This window comes from Bufo gargarizans, chromosome 8, assembly GCF_014858855.1.
Source record: "Bufo gargarizans isolate SCDJY-AF-19 chromosome 8, ASM1485885v1, whole genome shotgun sequence".
Lineage (NCBI taxonomy): Eukaryota > Metazoa > Chordata > Amphibia > Anura > Bufonidae > Bufo > Bufo gargarizans.
The window spans coordinates 174,127,604-174,147,270 of NC_058087.1; the positions used below are offsets into that span (position 1 = coordinate 174,127,604).

Below are 19,667 nucleotides of genomic sequence, written 5' to 3' on the forward strand. Positions count from 1 at the left end.
TTACTGCAATTTCCTTCCGTTCAGTTTTTATTGCGCGGGTGCAATGTGTTTTGAACGCGCGTGATAAAAAAACTGAATGTGGTACCCAAACCCAAACTTCTTCACTGAAGTTCAGGTTTAGGTTCGGTAGTACGTAGATGTAATTATTTTCCCTTATAACATGTGATTGTACCATGTGATGTGACGTCGCCACAGGTCCTTTAGCCGGCAGCTCATGATTAAAGTAATAAGAAGAGATCGGCAACTACGCAATCAAGAGGAGGAGGTAAGTTATTTTTATTTTTTTAACCCTCAATTGACCTTCTACTAAGCATTCTGTATTAAAGAATGCTATTATTTTCCCTTATAACCATGTTATAAGGGAAAATAATACAGTGAATAGACTGTCTTCTTAGCAACCATGCGTGTAAATTGCACCACATCCGCACTTGCTTGCGGATGCTTGCGATTTTCACGCAGCCCCATTCACTTCTATGGGGCCTGCGTTGCGTGATAAACGCACAATATAGAGCATGCTGCGATTTTCTCGCAACGCACAAGTGATGCGTGAAAATCACCGCTCATGTGCACAGCCCCATAGAAATGAATGGGTCCGGATTCAGTGCGGGTGCAATGCGTTCACCTCACGCATTGCACCCGCGCGGAAATCTCGCCCGTGTGATTTCTGCACAGACTGAAAAAAAGCAAAGTCTGCAAGACATTTGTCTAATCTCATACTCTTCGCTTTCGCTGTATTAGGCTGCATTCACACGGACAGCGAGATACCGGACTGGCAACCTGCTTAGTGCAGAAGCGCACGGAGTCATTGGTTGCAATGACGCTATGCGCTCCTGCACTAAGCAGGATGCCAGTCCGGTATCTCACGGTCCGTGTGAATGCAGCCTAATACAGCGAAAGCGAAGAGTATGAGATTAGACAAATGTCTTGCAGACTTAGCTTTTTTCGTTCTGTACAGAAATCTGCCGTGTGGAATTAGAAATCCGCAGCATGTCGATTCTTTTGTGCGGGTTTCAATCTTTTCAATGCACGGGTGCGATCTGTGTCAAATCTCATCAAACCCGCACCATAAAATGCAAGGAACATATGCGTTTTACGTGTGCACTGAAATTCGTGCGGAATTTATGCAAGACAGCCCCCATCTGTGTGCAGGTAGCCTTAGGCCACCTGAACATGGGTGCTGGTGAACACCTGAATCTATGTGATTTTCTGCTCCATATTCGCAATGTCTGACAGCGGGTTTTGCTGTGGATTTGATGCCATTTTGCCACAGACCTCACCCTTCCACTGGAAAAAAAAAAATATATATAAAAAAAAAAATATAAAAAAAAAAAAAAATCGCCACTGCCAAACCTTTAGGCCTCTTTCACGCGGCCGTAGTGCTCCCGTGGCCATATTGCGGGCTGCATACGGCGTTTCCGCCATACACGGGGCACTGGCCGTGTGCATTCTGCATCACGGATGCGGACCCATTCATTTGAATGGGTCTGCAAATCTGGAGATGTGGCGCGGAACGGAGGCACAGAACGAAACCCCACGGAAGCACTACGGAGTGCTTCCGTGCGGTTCTGATCCATGCTTCTGTTCCGCAGAAAAATAGAACTTGTTCTTTCTTTTTGCAGAATGGTGGGATCACGGACCCATTCAAGTTGAATAGGTATGGATCCATTCCGGCCGCCGCACGGACGTTGCCCATGCATTGCAGACCACAAATTGCGGTCCCCAATGCACGGAATGGAACCGATACGTTTGTGTTAAAGAGGCCTGAGGCAGGGCCTAATAGGAGGCCTGTCAGTATAGCGCACACTGGAGAACTGCAGTGCAGGATATGCCATCAATGTCAGATAGGAATGGGTCTTTGAGGTGGGAACGGAGAGTGGCCTCACTTGCGCAATGCCCTCTCCTTCACTTAGGGGGAGGGGGCCCCATTCTGGGGATAGGAGTGGGACCTGCACCTATTGGACATTAATGGCATATCCTAGTGATATGCCATCTATATCTGACATGAGAATACCACTTTAACATGTCAGGTGCGTAGAAAGCTGGAAACACAAAACCCAAAGTGTTGCAAAATTGCTCCCCTTAAAAACTTTTAAAAAATATGTGCTATTAAAATAATACAACTCATTCTGAAAAATAAAAAAAATAAAATGCTCATACAGTTACATTGTTTGATTTCTACAGCTTCTATGCAAAAAGTTTCCATGGTAACAGACAAGCTGTACAGCGGAGCACTGCGGTCCGATACTTTCTTGCCGTTGTCTCCTATTATGTGCACAGGAGGAGAGGACGGATAGAGAATGACTGAAGGATCAGACTACACACAGTGCGTTTGTCGTCTGTTACCATGGAGAAATAGTCTGGGTTAAAAAAAAAAAAAAAAAAGGAGGTCTTTCATTAAAACCTGCTTTGATACAAAAAGCAGAGAAAGAACAAAAGTGGATGTCGCCATTAAAAGGGCATCTGTCAGCAGTTTTGTACCTAGGACACTGGCTGACCTGTTCCATGTGCGCTTGGCAGCTGAAGGCATCTGTGTTGGTCCCAAGTTCATATGTGCCCGCATTGCTAAGAAGAATTATGATTAAATACATGCAAATGAGCCTCTAGGAGCAACGGGGGCGTTACCATTACACCTAGAGGCTCTCTGAAGCTGCTACATCCTCTTCACTTTGGTCGACAGGACCAGGCAGTGAAAACATCATCACCCCTGGTCCTGTCAAAGTGCAGAGAAACCAGAGCCTCTAGGAGTAATGACAACGCCCCTGTTGCTCCTAGTCTAATTTGCATATATGAAAACATCATTCTTCTCCGCAACGTGGGCACATATGATCATGGAACCAACACAGCTGTCAAGTGCTCATGTAACAGGTCAGCCAGTTTCTGGTGCCCTTTACTGTAAGATAACTAAACAGAAGTACCATATTGGTAGGTAGAAACCTAAAAGGGGTTATCCAGTATCTACAACAGATACAGGGAGAGGCGGCGGCGGTGCGGGGTAAGTATATTCCCTCGGAGGAGCCCGGCACATGGGGAGGGCTGTTGTAGATACTGGATAACCCCTTTAAGATATGGAGAAGGGGCACTTATTATAGGTATGAACTTCTGCAGGATTCTGACCATTTCTAATTTGTCCGTCTGCCCTTTAGCCCATACTGTGAACTATCAGGATCCCAATTCAGAAATAAAACGCTCACAGTAATCTCATCAACGAGATATGAAGTTCGCCTCGTGAGGGAGCCTGGCTTCTTTCCAGGACGAGACTTGTGATCCAAGCAAGAGAGCAGTAATCTGCAGAATAGACAGAATTCTTCCAGAGAGGGAAGAATAAGCCAGGAAACACTAGGAGACAAGTGTAAGGAAGTCTATGACCTATTCTTCTGGACAGAGCACTTCATCAGACGCAGGCCTCACGCACGCAACCATACTTATCCAAAACCAGTGTTCTACCCCGGTCTTTCAGATTCCCTGCGCTGCTGGAGGATGCACTTCACTTATGACTAGGTGCAGGACTCTTCATAAAATCAGGCACGCCTATACCGAAATCCCCTAGCTGGAATAGAGTTAAGTAATCATATGCACCTGGCGCAAATGATGAGAAATGTGCGGGGACCAATGGCGCCACCCACACTCCGCCCCCTTTTCAAAAGTGCAATGGCATTCGTGACTTTTTATTTTTTCTTTCTTTTTACTCCAGAAAACTCAAGTGGGAAAAATGATAAACCCCACCACCCAAATGTGTATAGAGTTTTTTCTGTTACATAGATTCGGAAATCTGCCTTATCCTCCCTAAAGGCAAATGCTTCGTACATATGAAATCCAACAGAACAAAACGGAAAAAAAAAAACTATGCAGTAAATAGGAAGCATCCGGAGGTAGAAATAAGCCATAATACAGTCATGTACATAATATTTAAAAGGGTTGTCTCTCTTCAGTAAATGGCATTTATCCTGTAGGGAACGTTAATACAGGGCACTTACTAATGTACTGTGATTTTCCATATTGCCGCCTTTGCTGGTTTCATTCCTTTTTTATCACATTATATATTGCTTGTTTCCATAGTTATGACTAGAGATGAGCAAATTTCATATTTTGAAATTCATTCACACTTTGGTGGTAAAAAGGGAATTGCGTTATGGATTCCGTTACCACAGACCATAACGCAATTCTACGACGGAATGCATAACGGAATGTCTTTAGAGGCATTCCGTTAATCATTCCCTCATAATAAAAGTCTATGGGCTGCAAAACGGATCCGTCCTGTTTCAGTTATGCAGGGAAATCCCCAAGAGACTCTCCTGCATATAGTAAACGGGACTGATCAGTTTATCAGCCCATGGACTTCTATTATGACGGAATGAATAAAGGAATGCCTCAAAAGGTATTACATCATAGAATTGCGTTACGGTCCGTGGTAATCGAATCCATAACGCAATTTCCTTTTTACCACCAAACGAAATGTGAACGAATTTCATAAGCGGAAATTCACTCATCTCTAGTTATGACCACCCTTCAAAAGTGGTGGTCATGCTCACATACAACAGAAAAAAAAAAAGCACTGGCCTCTCTGGCGGCCAGGACTGTGGGGGCGCTTATAGGCACGTATGCGCAGTAGCCCTATGCCCTGGAAACCTCATATCTGCGCTGCAGCGGTGGCCATAACTCTTGGATACGAGCAGTTAGGGGTGGGCGATATATGCGATATGAATCTGTGCAACGATACAGATTTTGTCCATATCGCCGGACCGCGATATAACCAGGAGCGGTAGTGAACAGACGAATCTTCTCACCGCTCCGTGGCTCTGGCTCCCGACTCCGCACTGCGCTAAGTGTAGTGGCCAGGGCCTGGCGTGCACACAGCGTCAGCCCGCTGGCTGATGCTGTGTGTGACGTCAAGTCCTGCAATGCATGCTGGGAAGAAGACACGACACCTGCGGACTGCCGACTCGCCAGACACCCTGCAGGATAGGCAAGTATAGCGATTCCATGGGGGGGGGGGGGGGGGGCGGGTGATGGCTCTGGGGGACATATGGCAGGCAGATGATGGCCAATGCCACAAGGGGCTGATGGCACTGGCTCTGGGGCACATGTCAGATAATGGCAAATGCCATGGGGCTGATGGCACTGGCTCTGGGGGACACGTCTTATGGCAGTTTTGTCATTTGTATACAAAAAAATATATATATATTGCGATATATATCGCACATGCTTCAAATTAGAACGCAATATAGATTTTGGGCCATATCGCCCACCCCTACGAGCAGTGTATAATGCGATGGAAAAATGAATCCAGCCAAAGGTGGCAACATGGAGAATAACAACACATTAGTAAGTGCTTTGTATTCACTTTCTCTACATGATAAATGCCATTTGCTGAAGGGAGACGATGCCTTTTAAAAAATAAAAGTTCTTAGAAAGACATACGGTACATACCTCTGATTTTCTATATAAGGCCTCTTTCATAGTCTAGAAAACCCCTCTACCCCTTTCCAATAAAACCGCGCAGCTCTCCAGAATAAACCTCATCATCCGCCGGCTCTCCGTGCGCACGGTAGAAATGTACCTCTCAGTTCAGCTATTCTACGTGGAAACATGACATCCGCATTAGTCATACATTCTCTCTAATGGAGCAATTAAGACAGATAAGATGCCGGCTGCAGCGTTAATTATTAATTTTGGCCAGCTGCAGAAAAATCGCTTGCGCTTTCCAACAGGCTCACAACCAGATATATATAACGGAATGAGCGGTCACAGCATTTATTTACGTCTCAACTGTAAAGGCCTCCTGCAGTTTTCAGACCAGGTCAATACAGTTTATCAACTAGTAGTGATATCATTGAACCCGCAGCCATCCACAGACACACGTGGGCGTTAATTATCATGTATGCTGGCCGCCTTGTCCGTATCAACCAATCAGAACTCAGCTCTCATGTGTTAAAAGCTCTGGGAAATATGAAAGCTGCACTGCGATTGGTTGGCTCAGGCAGCGAGTTCTGTTATATGGCGGTGATAAATCGGATCCATTATAGTGCCTGGCATTTTAGATGCCGGTCTTAATAACCCTTTGCGCTGACGGTAGTTCCGCCGAAGCTATGAACAGGCGCCGGCCTCTACATAACTTTCGCATATCCACCACCAGTCTAAATGTTAGACAGCTTCCTTGCTGGATTAAATTTAGACCATTTTCTACGTCTAAAACAGGCATAGAAACCGATAAATGAAACGTCTCCTCCCCCAGCACGCCCCCTTTTTTAGACGTGGCACGAGTGGGGAAAAGTGGCAGATTGTGGCGCAAATCACCTTTGAGCCACAATAGACGACAACATGGGGGAGGGGAATCACGCTACATCCGTAGAATGCAGCTCCTCCCAAAAACCGCACACAGAAAGCATACAAGGAATGGAGTAGGACCCCCCAATGTAGGCATATATGTTACCAAGCAGAGGTCGCACTACTTTTATAAAAAAATAATTTAGTGGTAATAGGAAAAAAATATTAAAAATTAAAATAAGAGGTCCTGACAATTTTTTTTTTTTTTACATTTACAACATTCACTTTGTGCGGCATAACTAGTGTATCACTTATTCCATGGGTCAGCGCGATTACAGCAGTATCAAACTTGTAGAGCTTTATTAGTTTTTTTACTACTTTTTCATAATAAGGCCCCTTGCATACAAGAGAGTATACCACGCGGGTGCAATGCATGACGTAAAACGCATTGTGCCCGCATGAAATCCAGACCCATTCATTTCAATGGGGCTGTGGACATGTGCGTTGGTTTTCAGGCATCACTTGTGCTTTGCGTGAAAATTGCAGCATGTTCTATATTCTGCGATTTTCACGCAAAGTAGGCCGCATAGAAGTGAATGGAGCTGCGTGAAGAGATGTGGTTTCATTGCTACTATTTTGAGGTACATGGGACATTTTTTATATTTTGGGGGGGGTAGTAGGGAAAAAAACGAATCCATTTATATTTTTTATTTTACTCTTTTTTAAAGTTGCTCATGGGACATTTAATAAACTTGTGATCTTTTGCTGCAAACAGTGATATATATGCTTTACCACTTTTACAAAATATAACAATTTTTTAATGGGAAAAAAAGTTGTTGTTTTTTCCTTGTTTTTTTAAATAAACTTAAATTATTATTATTTTTGTCCCAGTAGCAGACATGGATTTTATAATGCACCAATATCTTCAGAGCTGTTCAACCGGAACTAAACAGGTGTAATCCAGCGTATACCCCACTTTCCCCGCTTGTAATAATGAACACGTACCCTCATCCTGAGCAGATCGTCCCTTGCGTGCAAGAAGCAAACTCTGAGCAGCCTCTAGACGAGGGAGGGAGCAGGACGGTGCGATAGAGGCACAAGAGGGCGGCTCCTGCCAGACTTTCATAATCTCCTACTTCTCTATTTTCAAACACGTAAAAAGCATGGCTGAAGGGGGGGGGGGCTGAAGGGGGTGTGTGCTGAAGGGGGTGTGCGCTGCAGGGGGTGTGCTCCTTGCCTTCCACTGCAAACAAAGCACAGGCCGTTCATAAAGAACCCATTACTGTTCAAACAGGAACTCATGCCAAAACCATGAAGCAATCCAGTGAGAGACGGCAGAAGGGTTTCTTACACAATCTGTAACGTGGACACCATATAGTATACTGCGCACGCCGACTTATTCTCCGCTACAGTTTGATACAGGGTATTCCCCCCCAACAACAATACACTATGATTTATATAAATATTACAACTCAGTGAAAAGTTGAGAAAACGTCAGTAATCTCGAGAGTTGGGGTACTTTCACCCTTGCGGCAAAGGATTCCGGCAGGCAGTTCCGTCGCCGGACGCAAACGGATGGCATTTGTCAGAAGGATCCGGATGCGGATCCGTCTGACAAATGCATTGAAATACCTGATCCGTCTCTCCAGTGTCATCCGGAAAAACGGATCTGGTATTATTATTTTTTCTTCGCATTTTTAAAGGTCTACACATGCGCAGACCGGAAAGCCGGATCAGTTTTGCCGAACCACTTAATGCCGGATACGGCACTAATACAATTCAATGTTAATTAATGCTGGCATTCCGGCAAGCGATCAGTAGTTTGGGCCGGAGAGAAAACTGCAGCATGCTGCGGTATTTTCAGCGTCCCCAAAAATTTAAGAGGGACTGAACTGATGCATCCTGAACGGATTACTCTCCATTCAGAATGCATTAGGATAAAACTGATCAGTTTTTTTCCGGTAATAAGCTCCTGTGACGGAAATCTATACTGGAAAACCAAACCGCTAGTGTGAAAGTGCCCTTACAGGGCATATTTGGTGCAGGAAACCAGACCGAATCAGTTTTATTACCGGTTTCAATAGGAGGCCAGTAAAAAGGGTTTTCCAAGTTTTTTTTTTTTTTACTCTGGATAGGTCATCAGAATCTGATCGGTGGGGGTCAGACACCCGGGAACCCCTGCCGATCAGCCGTTTTGAGAAGGCAGCAGGGCCAGGTCCCTACATGGTGCTCTTGCCATAGCTGGATACCGCCACACACCACCGCATCCCCATTGACTATAAGGGGGTCTGACAGATTTCCAACATAAATGCCAGCTTTCCGCAGGACAAATAGCACTGCATGCAGCGGTATTTGTCTGACCGAGAGCCATTTACGTTGGGAAACAGGTGGAGTCCGGCTATGATGTACTGCAGTAGTCTGTTCCTCTGCTGGAGTTCACATCAGAAACGTGAACATAACCCAAGTGCAAAGGTTCAGAAGAGAAGAACAGGGACTTAGATTGCGCCGATACCTCTACAATGCAGTCAGGAGACACTTTTATTATCAGACCCTTCATCGGGCTTTCTGGAGGCAGTGCCTCAAACTGAAGTCCCCGTTCTTCTCTTCTGAACCGTTGCAGTGTCCGGCCGGGTGGGGATCGCTCCTGCAGGTTGTTGCGCCGTCAGGTGGGAGCTGGCTCCTCCTCATGTGCGCCCCCTATCTCTGGTTCTAAACATAGCCCAAGTAAGATTATGGAGGGGACTTCCTCTACTCCAGGACAAAAAAAATAAAATCCTTCCAAAAATGTGCAGCATTCTGGGCGGATAACCACAAAGCATGTAAACCATCGCCAAGTAAAAGCTGATGTATTGCTATTAAATATGTATTAGGAGTTCTACGTCCTTATTAAAAAAGAAACTATCGGGAAATTATCTTTGCATTTTCTTATTAGTACCGCTCTAAATAAACCTCATTTTAGCAGCTAATTATAACCATCTAATGCTGCTGCTCTGTAATGGTGACAAAACAACACAAAACAAAATAAAAAAGTGGCAATTAATTTAATTACAGAAGCAAAACTGCAATATAAAAATAGGCTTCACAAAACCCTGCGAGCGCCAAGCGTTTGGTCTCCATGGAAATGCTTTCTGCTCGGAACGTAATCTACACTCCGCCGCAGCGATCCAACTTCACAAATGTATTCACTATCTGTCCGTACCAGCCACCTGAAGTTGGCATGAAACTACTACTCCCAACATGTCCCGGCAGCAGCAGGTTGTCCATGAGCCTCTAGGTGTAACGGCAACGCCCCCGTTGCTCCAAGAGGCTAATTTGCATATAATAAAACATCATGTTTCTCAGCAATGCGGGCACATATGAACATGGGACCAACACAGATGCCTGCAGCTGCCAAGTGCTCATGTAACAGGTCAGCCAGTGTCATAGGCACAAAACTGCTGACAGATGCCCTTTAAATAAGCTCAAGCGGCCAGAGTTGGAGGCAGTGAAGAGGAGATATAAAATAAAACCCCAAGGGAAAAGTGGAACAGTTGCTTGTCACAACCAATCAGATTCTAGTTTTTGTCTAAAAGAGAGAGCAATATGGGTGGGGAGAAGGGAAATAGGCTTGGTTGCTATGAGCAACGGCTCCGGTTGTCTTTTATACATCATTCTCAAATATCACCATGGCAACAGGAGATAATAAAAAGGTCATCACCCCTGGATCATTTAATCTACTACTTCACTGAATCACATGCTCATTGCCAGGACTGGGAGAAAGTCGCAGCGTAGATTCGGACGAGGGGCACTAATCTGATACATGTGCCAGGCCAAACAAAGCAGAAATCTACTGCCAGTCAAGTGTCCGATGTCCCGGAAAATCACTTAAAGAGGAGCTGTCCTCTCTCCTGACAGGTCTGGTTTAGTAACTACTGGCATTCCCCGTGTAATACCAATTCTGGGGCATCTTATGACTCTGATGTGCCATTACTTTATTATTCCTGCTAGAAGTCATGAACGAATTACTAGCAGTTTACCAGTTGGTGGTTGTGTCCTTGAACAGTCTAACATTAACCAGTGTTGCCAGTGTGAAACTGTGTCCAACTGGGACAGCTTATATTCAGAACTTCTAGCAGGAATAATAAAGGAATGGCACATCACAGTCCTAAGAACAGATGCTCCAGACTTGTTATTACATGGGGAATGCAAGCAGTTACTAAAAGCGACATGTCAGGCGAGGGGACGGGCGGTGCACGGCCCTATCTGGCTATGCGTCTGCCGGAGCTCACAACAGTTCAGCCTATTAATTCCAGAAGATACATCAGTAAGGCTTCGCAAACATGTGCTCCCTGTGGTCTCCACCGCTCACGTGTCCACTGACTTCAAGGGTCCATTTACACGACCGTATGGCACCATGCCCATGTTGCAGACTGCAAATACAAGGTGCGAAAAACACAGGCACCAGCCGTGTGAACTCCGTATCGCAGTGCGGACCCACTGACTTGAATGGGTCCGCAATATGCAGAGAAAGATAGGATATGTCCTATCTTTTGCAGTGTGAAGGCACAGACCCAGAAGCCCACGGAAACACACAAAAGCCCTTCACACATCAGTGGTTTTCCACGGACTGTGGTGACACCAAGAAAGTACGCCCTATTTTGTCCGTAATTGCGGATCGCTCACACACATAGTCTATGAGTTCATAAAAATCGCAGACAAAAACGCGGACGCCTCCATGTTTGGTCCGTGAAAACCACAGACCATTGTCAGAAGACGCTCTGGAAACCGATTTTCAGCTTAACAGCATGGAATAAGGATGACACACAGAGGACAAAAAAATAAAAACAAAAAAAAACGGACACGTGGATCAAACATAGATCCATCACGGACGAACCACTGACCATGTTATCACGGATCTCATCACAGACACACGTGTGAAAAAGGCCTGAGGGTACTTTCACACTAGCGTTATTCTTTTCAGGTATTGAAATCCGGTAAAGGGTCTCAATACCGAAAAAAAAAAAAAAAACGCATCAGTTTTGTCCCAATGCATTCTGAATGGAAAGCAATCCGTTTAGTGTGCATCAGAATGTCTTCCGTTCCGTCACTTGTACAGTATTTGACCGGAGAAAATACTGCAGCATGCTGCAATATTTTTTCCGGCCCAAATCCCAAAACACTACCGCACTTGTCGGATCCGGCACTAATTTGCATTGAAATGTATTAACAAGTGTTCTGGAAATTGCTGCATAACCGTATCCGGTTTTCCGGTCTGCGCATGCGCAGTTCTTTCTAGCTTTGCAAAAATTAAATACTGGATCCGTTATTCCGAATGATACCGGAAAGACAGATCTGTTATTTCAATGCACGAGTCTAACGGATCTGGAGAAGAAAAAAAAAAAAAATATATAAAAATAAAAAAAAAATGATATCCGTTTGCATACCCCAAGAGCATGCCATAATTAATTTCTGTCGGATTCCTCTGAAGTACATGAAGCCTTAGGGCTCATGCACAGAAACGTATTTTCTTTCCGCTTCCGTTCTTTTTTTGCGGACCGTATGCGGAACCATTAACTTCGATGGGGCTGTAGAAAATACAGAAGTTACTCCGTGTGCATTCTGTCTTCATTTATCCTCATGGCCGTTCCACAAAAAAGTAGTGCATGTCCTATTATTGTCCGCAAATCACGGTCCGAGGCCCCATTCATGTCAATAGGTCCGCAAAAAATACAGAACGCACACGGAACACATCGGTATGTCATCCGTATTTTGCGGATCCATACTGTAGAAATGCTATGCCCATATTGCTCATGTGTTCGATTAATAAGTTACTGTTTCTGTATACGATCCGCAAAAAGCAGATCCTTTGTGCAATAACGGAACATAAGAGGACTTAAAAATCAGAGAAAAAAAAAATTAAATAAAATAAACTCAGATACGGAACAACGGATCAGTGAAAAACAGAATGCAAAACAACAATGGTCGTGTGCATGAGCCCTTAGAGGCCAGGACTCTATACCTGTATATTTTAATATTAACAAACCTTCTCTATGACCTAACCTATACATACAGTACCGCACATGTGCCTATGGACTCATGCACACGACCGCATGTGGATCGGACGCAGACCCATTCATTTCAATGGGGCCGCAAAAAAGGCAGACAGCGCACCATGTACTGTCCGCATCAATATGTCTGTTCCGCAAAAAAGATCCATTTTGTCCATTTTGCTGACAAGTGTAGGAGATTTCTAGGAGTATGCGGCCGAGATCCGTGTTTTGTAGATCACAAAACAGATACAGTCATGTGCGCGAGTCCTAACGTAGACAATTACACAAAGACATTTGTAGCGCCAGGACGTAGGTTGAGTCACTTTTATTACGCCGTATCTCTGGCAATACATTACAATGATATAAAACGTCGGGGACAAAAAGAACGCTGACTGCAGGAAAAGATCTCCAAACTTACTCGTCTCCATCGGGACACATTCCTGTGGTTTCATCGTATTTCGTACAATAAACGTCTGGACTGTAGTTAAAGGTGCCATCTCGCCTACGGATGGGTCTGCGACGTCGTTGGTTTAAGAAGTGCCAGTGAAAGCAGGTAAAAGGTCTATGCTGGGTACATTTGTGCTGCAAAAACAGCGGGCACTGCTCGGTCCGAAATTCCTTAAGATACCTTTAGGAAAAAGAAAAGAAAAGAAAAGTTTAAAGGGACTCTGTCACCACTTTCTAACCCCCACTTTTAAAACTATAGTTCTGTCCATGGAGCCCCTGTGATTTCAATGGTGTTGTTATATGCGAAATCCGCAGGCTCGTTTTGATAAAAAAAGCTTTTAACTAACCTGTCAGTCATGAGGATAAGGTGCCCAGGGCGTTTCTCCCGGTCTGAACATGCCGCCGCCGCCGTTGGTGCCCAGCTCCTCCTCTGCCTTGAATTTGCGCCGCCTGAATGTGAATAAATACGCCTCCGGCTCTCCCTCAGTCCCCCCTCCATTTCCAAAATTTCGCGCGTGCGCACAGGCCTGTGCCTGATGCGCCCGTGCAGACTTTACGATTCAGCCTCATTGAGCGAAGTGCGCATGCGCATGCGCACTTCGCTCAACCTCCCGATAACACGAACACTGCCGCACGCGCGGGATCTTAGAAAAGAAGGAGGGGGGACTGAGGGAGAGCCGGAGGCGTATTTCTTGACATTCAGGCGGCGCAAATTCAAGGCAGAGGAGGAGCTGGGCACCAACGGCGGCGGCGGCTGGCGGCATGTTCAGACCGGGAGAAACGCCCTGGGCACCTTATCCTCATGAATGACAGGTTAGTTAAAAGCTTTTTTTATCAAAACGAGCCTGCGGATTTCGCATATAACAACACCATTGAAATCACAGGGGCTCCATGGACAGAACTATAGTTTTAAAAGTGGGGGTTAGAAAGTGGTGACAGAGTCCCTTTAAAATGTTACCATGAACATATCAGAACGTGTTAAAGGGATTGTCCAACAACGTTTGACCCATCAGAGTATAGGCTCATGCATACGACCATATGTATTTTTGGGTCCGCAAAAAACAAAAAAAAAACACGGATATGCAAAAGATACGGATGACGTCCGTTTGCATTCCGTATTTTGCAGAACGGAACAGCTGGCCCCTAAGAGAACAGTCCTGTCCTTGTCCGTAATCTGGACGATAATAGGACATGCTCTATTTTTTTGCATTACGGACACAGAATGCACACAGAGTAACTTCCGTTTTTTCCATTGTTCACACAACGCCGCACTTTTTGTAGCAGCTGTGCCTCGTACTGCAGGTTTAGGCCTCCTGCACACGAACATGTGCACCCCGTGGCCGTGCTGCGGCCCGCAAAGCACGAACACCGACCGTGGGGCAGCCACAGCGGATGCTTTCACTTTATTGGGTCCGCGATCAGGCTATGCGGACCCATTGAAGTGAATGGATCCGCATCCGTGATGCGGAATGCACACGGAACGGTGCCCCGTGTATTGCTGACCCGCAATACAGAAACAGGACACCTACGTTCGTGCGCAGGAGGCCTTAAGCCTCATTCACACGTCAGTGTTCTCCACGGACAGCACACGTCCCCATTCATTTTAATGTGTGTACTCAGACATCAGTGTTTTACCACGGTCCGCGGGTCCGTTTTTTTTTACCATGGATGCATGCTCTATTTTGTCCATCGCGCTCATTATAGTCTACGGGTCCGTGAAAACAACGGATGCCATCCGTGTTGCATTTGTGTTTCCCGGATCGTTAACAAGAGATTCTTTGAAACTTATTCTCCAGCTGTTGAGTGTTAGTGAAACACGGATGCAATACGGACAGCAAAAAAACGGACCCAACACGGATCTGGCGCGGGATTGAACATGGTCCGTGTTACCACTGATCCAAAACTGACACAGACGTCTGCGTGAGGCATTTTCCAGGTCATCCGTTTTTAAAACCCCTTGAAGGGGATGTTAAAACACAGCAAGTTTTGACCACGGAATTTGAATTCCACGCCAATTTGCTGAACAAGGCCTTACTCCCCGGGAGCAGCGCAGGTAACGCGAGAACGCACGACACCAGTCACCTTCCATGTGATTCTGATGGCTCCTGCACGCAAGCGCATCCGTTTTTTTGAAGTCTGCAAAACACGGATACCGGCCGAGAGCCTGTATTTTATTTTTTCTGGGGCCGCAGAACGAACTTATGGGTGCGCCGTCCACATCCATTGAGATGAACAGGTCCTGATCCAACCCGCCAAAAAAAAAAAAAAAAAAACACGGATGAAAACTACGGTCGTGTGCATGAGCCCTGACAATGTCCGTACCCTTGACATCAATGGAGCGTTCAATAACGCCCCAAAGCTACTTTTGGCATCCTTTCAAACAGGCACAAGCTCAACCTGCTGCGAAAACTACAACTCCCAGCATGCCCTAATTGCTGTAGGCTGCCCAGGCATGCTAGGAATTGTAGTTTTGCAACAGCTGGAGGGCCACAGGTTCAGTACCACTTAAATGGCAGTCAACTTTTTTCCCCGATCACATCCAATCTACAGCCTAGCCATCACCCTGCCCTTAGTTACGGCTTGCACCTGATGCACCTCTATTATTATTATTATTATTATTTATTTATTTTTTTGGGGGTGCACAGCTTTATAGGCATAGCAAAAAAAAAAAAAAAAAACAGAAGGAGAAGCATCCAAAAGAGGATGAATCGGAGCTTCTTCTGCACCAAGTGTGAACGGGGCTTTATGCTGGGCGGCAGAGAACGTGTGGAAAGCCTCATGCGCTCCAGCAGCGGAATGCGGACAGGGCGATCAATGGGGAGCGCAAGCAGAGGGTGACGGACCGGGCAGCGAAAACCGCGGGAAGGACGGAGGGCCGGTAATTCCTGCCGTTCCTGCAGAAGGCACAGGGCTGTCCAGGAATGAGCAGGCGCCGCTCGCAGCGCTATTCCCGGACGCGGCTGCGCTCGGCTCAGGCGTACGGCGCCGTTCACAGGGGGCGCCCTGCGCTACAGACGTAACGGCTCCGCAAACACCAGGCTGCGAGGAAGGCGAGCTGCGGAAAACAACCAGACCGGCGGGGACCGGACTAAACGGAAAGCGACCGGCAACGGAAGAAGAGCTGACGGGACAACTACCGCACAGACAATGTGCTGCTAACGGGAAAAGCCTGAAAACGAATCGTTGGTCAAAAAAAGCCGTCGACACCGGCGGACGCCTCCCGCCCCATGCCCCGCACTTACGTGTAGTGTGTCGGTTTCTCGGTCTGCGGGGAGCCGCTCAGCGCCGTTTTCGAAACCGACGGCATTTTCAGTCAAAACAAACATGAGCGCATGCGCCGGAATCCGAGGGCCAGCTCTGGCAACGCCCTCCATCTCTGACTGACAGAACCCGCCCGCCAGCCACTAACCTCTGAGTGACAGCATTCTCTAAGGACCCGCCCCCGTACTGGGACAAAGCCCCGCCCTTCTCACTGATAGTTTGCGAGGGGGGGGGGAACTACAAACCACGCCCTCATTCGCTGTCTGGCCCCGCCCTCTTGTAGTGGCGTTCTCAGCTGTGGTTCGGCGGCTGCACAGACTTCGCGTCCTCTCTCCGATGCTTGGTGAATGGTGAATAGCAGCGCTGTACGTACTCCGTGATATTTTACAGTTAGGGCTCGCCCGTTCGGTGGTCCGCAAAACAAAATGTTACCTGTCCTATTCCTGTCCGTTTTGCGGACAAGACTAGGCAGTTATATTAATGTCTGTCAGACGCGATCCATGTTTTGCGGACCGCAAAACACATAACTGTCGTGTGCATGTAGACACGAACGTGTGAAGCCCGTGCCTGTGGTGTGGACCGCAAATTGCGGTCCGTAATGCACAAGCACCGTCCATGGGGCAGGTACATGGGGATAACAGACCTATTCACTCTGCATCTCCGGATTTGTGGACCCATTGAAATGAATAGGTCTGCGGAATGGCCATGTAACGGTGCCGTATATTGCGGATCCACAAATGCGATCCGCAATACGGCAAACGGGCATCACACAAACGTTTTTTGCGTTCCGTATACGGAATCATTCATTTCAATGGTTCCGAAAAAAAAACTGAATGTACTCAGTATGCATACTGCGCATGCGCGGTCACTTCTCTATTTGTAGTGAGCATGCAGCTATTTTTTAGTGGTGAACTTTGGGGGCCCCGTTTTGCAGATAGGTGCGGTTCCAACTCTGGGACCTGCTCCTATCTGACATTGATGGGGAGACGGAAATATCCCTTTAATGTGTGGGGACCAGTAAGTGCGCTTGTATTAATGTGTGGGGACCAGCGAGTGCGCTTGTATTAATGTGTGGGGACCAGCGAGTGCGCTTGTATTAATGTGTGGGGACCAGCGAGTGCGCTTGTATTAATGTGTGGGGACCAGCGAGTGCGCTTGTATTAATGTGTGGGGACCAGCGAGTGCGCTTGTATTAATGTGTGGGGACCAGCGAGTGCGCTTGTATTAATGTGTGGGGACCAGCGAGTGCGCTTGTATTAATGTGTGGGGACCAGCGAGTGCGCTTGTATTAATGTGTGGGGACCAGCGAGTGCGCTTGTATTAATGTGTGGGGACCAGCGAGTGCGCTTGTATTAATGTGTGGGGACCAGCGAGTGCGCTTGTATTAATGTGTATGGACCAGCGAGTGCGCTTGTATTAATGTGTGGGGACCAGCGAGTGCGCTTGTATTAATGTGTATGGACCAGCGAGTGCGCTTGTATTAATGTGTGGGGACCAGCGAGTGCGCTTGTATTAATGTGTGGGGACCAGCGAGTGCGCTTGTATTAATGTGTGGGGACCAGCGAGTGCGCTTGTATTAATGTGTGGGGACCAGCGAGTGCGCTTGTATTAATGTGTGGGGACCAGCGAGTGCGCTTGTATTAATGTGTGGGGACCAGCGAGTGCGCTTGTATTAATGTGTATGGACCAGCGAGTGCGCTTGTATTAATGTGTGGGGACCAGCGAGTGCGCTTGTATTAATGTGTGGGGACCAGCGAGTGCGCTTGTATTAATGTGTGGGGACCAGCGAGTGCGCTTGTATTAATGTGTATGGACCAGCGAGTGCGCTTGTATTAATGTGTGGGGACCAGCGAGTGCGCTTGTATTAATGTGTGGGGACCAGCGAGTGCGCTTGTATTAATGTGTGGGGACCAGCGAGTGCGCTTGTATTAATGTGTGGGGACCAGCGAGTGCGCTTGTATTAATGTGTGGGGATCAGCGAGTGCGCTTGTATTAATGTGTGGGGATCAGTGAGTGCGCTTGTATTAATGTGTATGGACCAGCGAGTGCGCTTGTATTAATGTGTGGGGACCAGCGAGTGCGCTTGTATTAATGTGTGGGGACCAGCGAGTGCGCTTGTATTAATGTGTGGGGACCAGCGAGTGCGCTTGTATTAATGTGTATGGACCAGCGAGTGCGCTTGTATTAATGTGTGGGGACCAGCGAGTGCGCTTGTATTAATGTGTGGGGACCAGCGAGTGCGCTTGTATTAATGTGTGGGGACCAGCGAGTGCGCTTGTATTAATGTGTGGGGACCAGCGAGTGCGCTTGTATTAATGTGTGGGGACCAGCGAGTGCGCTTGTATTAATGTGTGGGGACCAGCGAGTGCGCTTGTATTAGAATTAGTTGTACAAGTCTTCCCTCTGCGCGTTCCTAAGCAGAATCCGTCTTCAGCATACAGCCTGATACCTGTATGATGTAGAGCCTTCTCAGCCTGCCTCTCATCTCCCTGCTCGGCTTCCCTACCCCAGCCCTGCCTCCCTTAGGCTACATTCACACGACCGTATGTGTTTTGCGGTCCGCAAACTGCGGATCAGCAAAACACGGATACCGGCCGTGTGACTGTAGCCAGCCCTATGATAGAAATGCCTATTCTTGGACATGCTCTATCTTTTTTGCGGGGCTGCGGAACGGATCTACGGATGCGGACAGCACATTGCATGCTGTCCGCATCTTTTGTGGCCCCATTGAAATGAATGAGTCTGCTCCCATTCCGCAAAATTGCAGAAACGATGCGGAGCCAAAAATACGGTCGTGTGAATGCACCCTAAATGTGTAATAGAGCTTACTAAAATGATGTGACGGGCCTGGCACTGGCAGCAACTCTCCTCTCTACCTTCCCAGTGCATCTCTGGTTAGCAGACAGGGAGAGGAGCCCGGAGCACACACGGACACAGCGCACGCACTGCCAGCTCCTCTCATCTTCCCAGCACTAACCAGAGGCACAGCGGGAAGGTACAGAGGAGCGTTTCTGCCAATGATAGCGCTGGCAGCAGATTAAGGCGGAGTTATTCATCAGTTAGGCTACATGCACACGACCTTATGTGTTTTGCGGTCCGCAAAAAACGGATGATGTCCGTATGGCATCCGTTTTTTTTTTGTTTGTTTTTTTGCGGATCCATTGTAATATTGCCTATTCTTGTCCGCAAACTAGAAAAAAATAGGACACGTTCTATTTTTTTGGCGGGGCTACGGAACGGACATAATGATGCGGACAGCGCACGGAGTGCTGTTCGCGTTTTTTGCGAACCCATTGAAATGAATGGGTCTGCATCCTATCCGCAGAAAAAAGGGAACGGACACGGAAACAAAATACGTTCGTGTGCATGAGGCCTTATTGTGAGACAAAACCAGGTGGGGGTCAAAAAAATAGAACAGTTGTAGATCTTTCCATTCTACTGGTTTTGGCTGACAATAACTGATGGAAATAACTGACCAGATAACTGGTGTGTGAACTCAGCCTTAATTGTCTACAGAGAAGCATGTCACATCAGCTCTATTACACATTTAGGGAGGCAGAGGCTGGGGGTAAGGAGGCAGAGGCTGGGGGTAAGGAGGCAGAGGCTGGGGGTAAGGAGGCAGAGGCTGGGGGTAAGGAGGCAGAGGCTGGGGGTAAGGAGGCAGAG

The 19,667-nt window shown here is 47.0% G+C and overlaps 1 protein-coding gene across 2 annotated transcripts in view; it reads right to left on the reverse strand.

Moving 5' to 3' along the window:
• UNKL (unk like zinc finger) overlaps positions 1–16,089 on the reverse strand; it is a 77,968-nt gene extending 61,879 nt beyond the window's left edge. For both annotated transcript variants that reach the window (XM_044303305.1, XM_044303304.1), the window contains exons 1-2: positions 15,983–16,089; positions 12,712–12,921 (exon numbers count right to left, since the gene is read on the reverse strand). In XM_044303305.1, coding sequence (XP_044159240.1) covers positions 12,712–12,921; positions 15,983–16,047 — 275 coding nt within the window. In that variant the 5' untranslated portion in view covers positions 16,048–16,089. The remainder of the gene's footprint in view (positions 1–12,711; positions 12,922–15,982) is intronic.
• Positions 16,090–19,667: the final 3,578 nt, after the last annotated feature.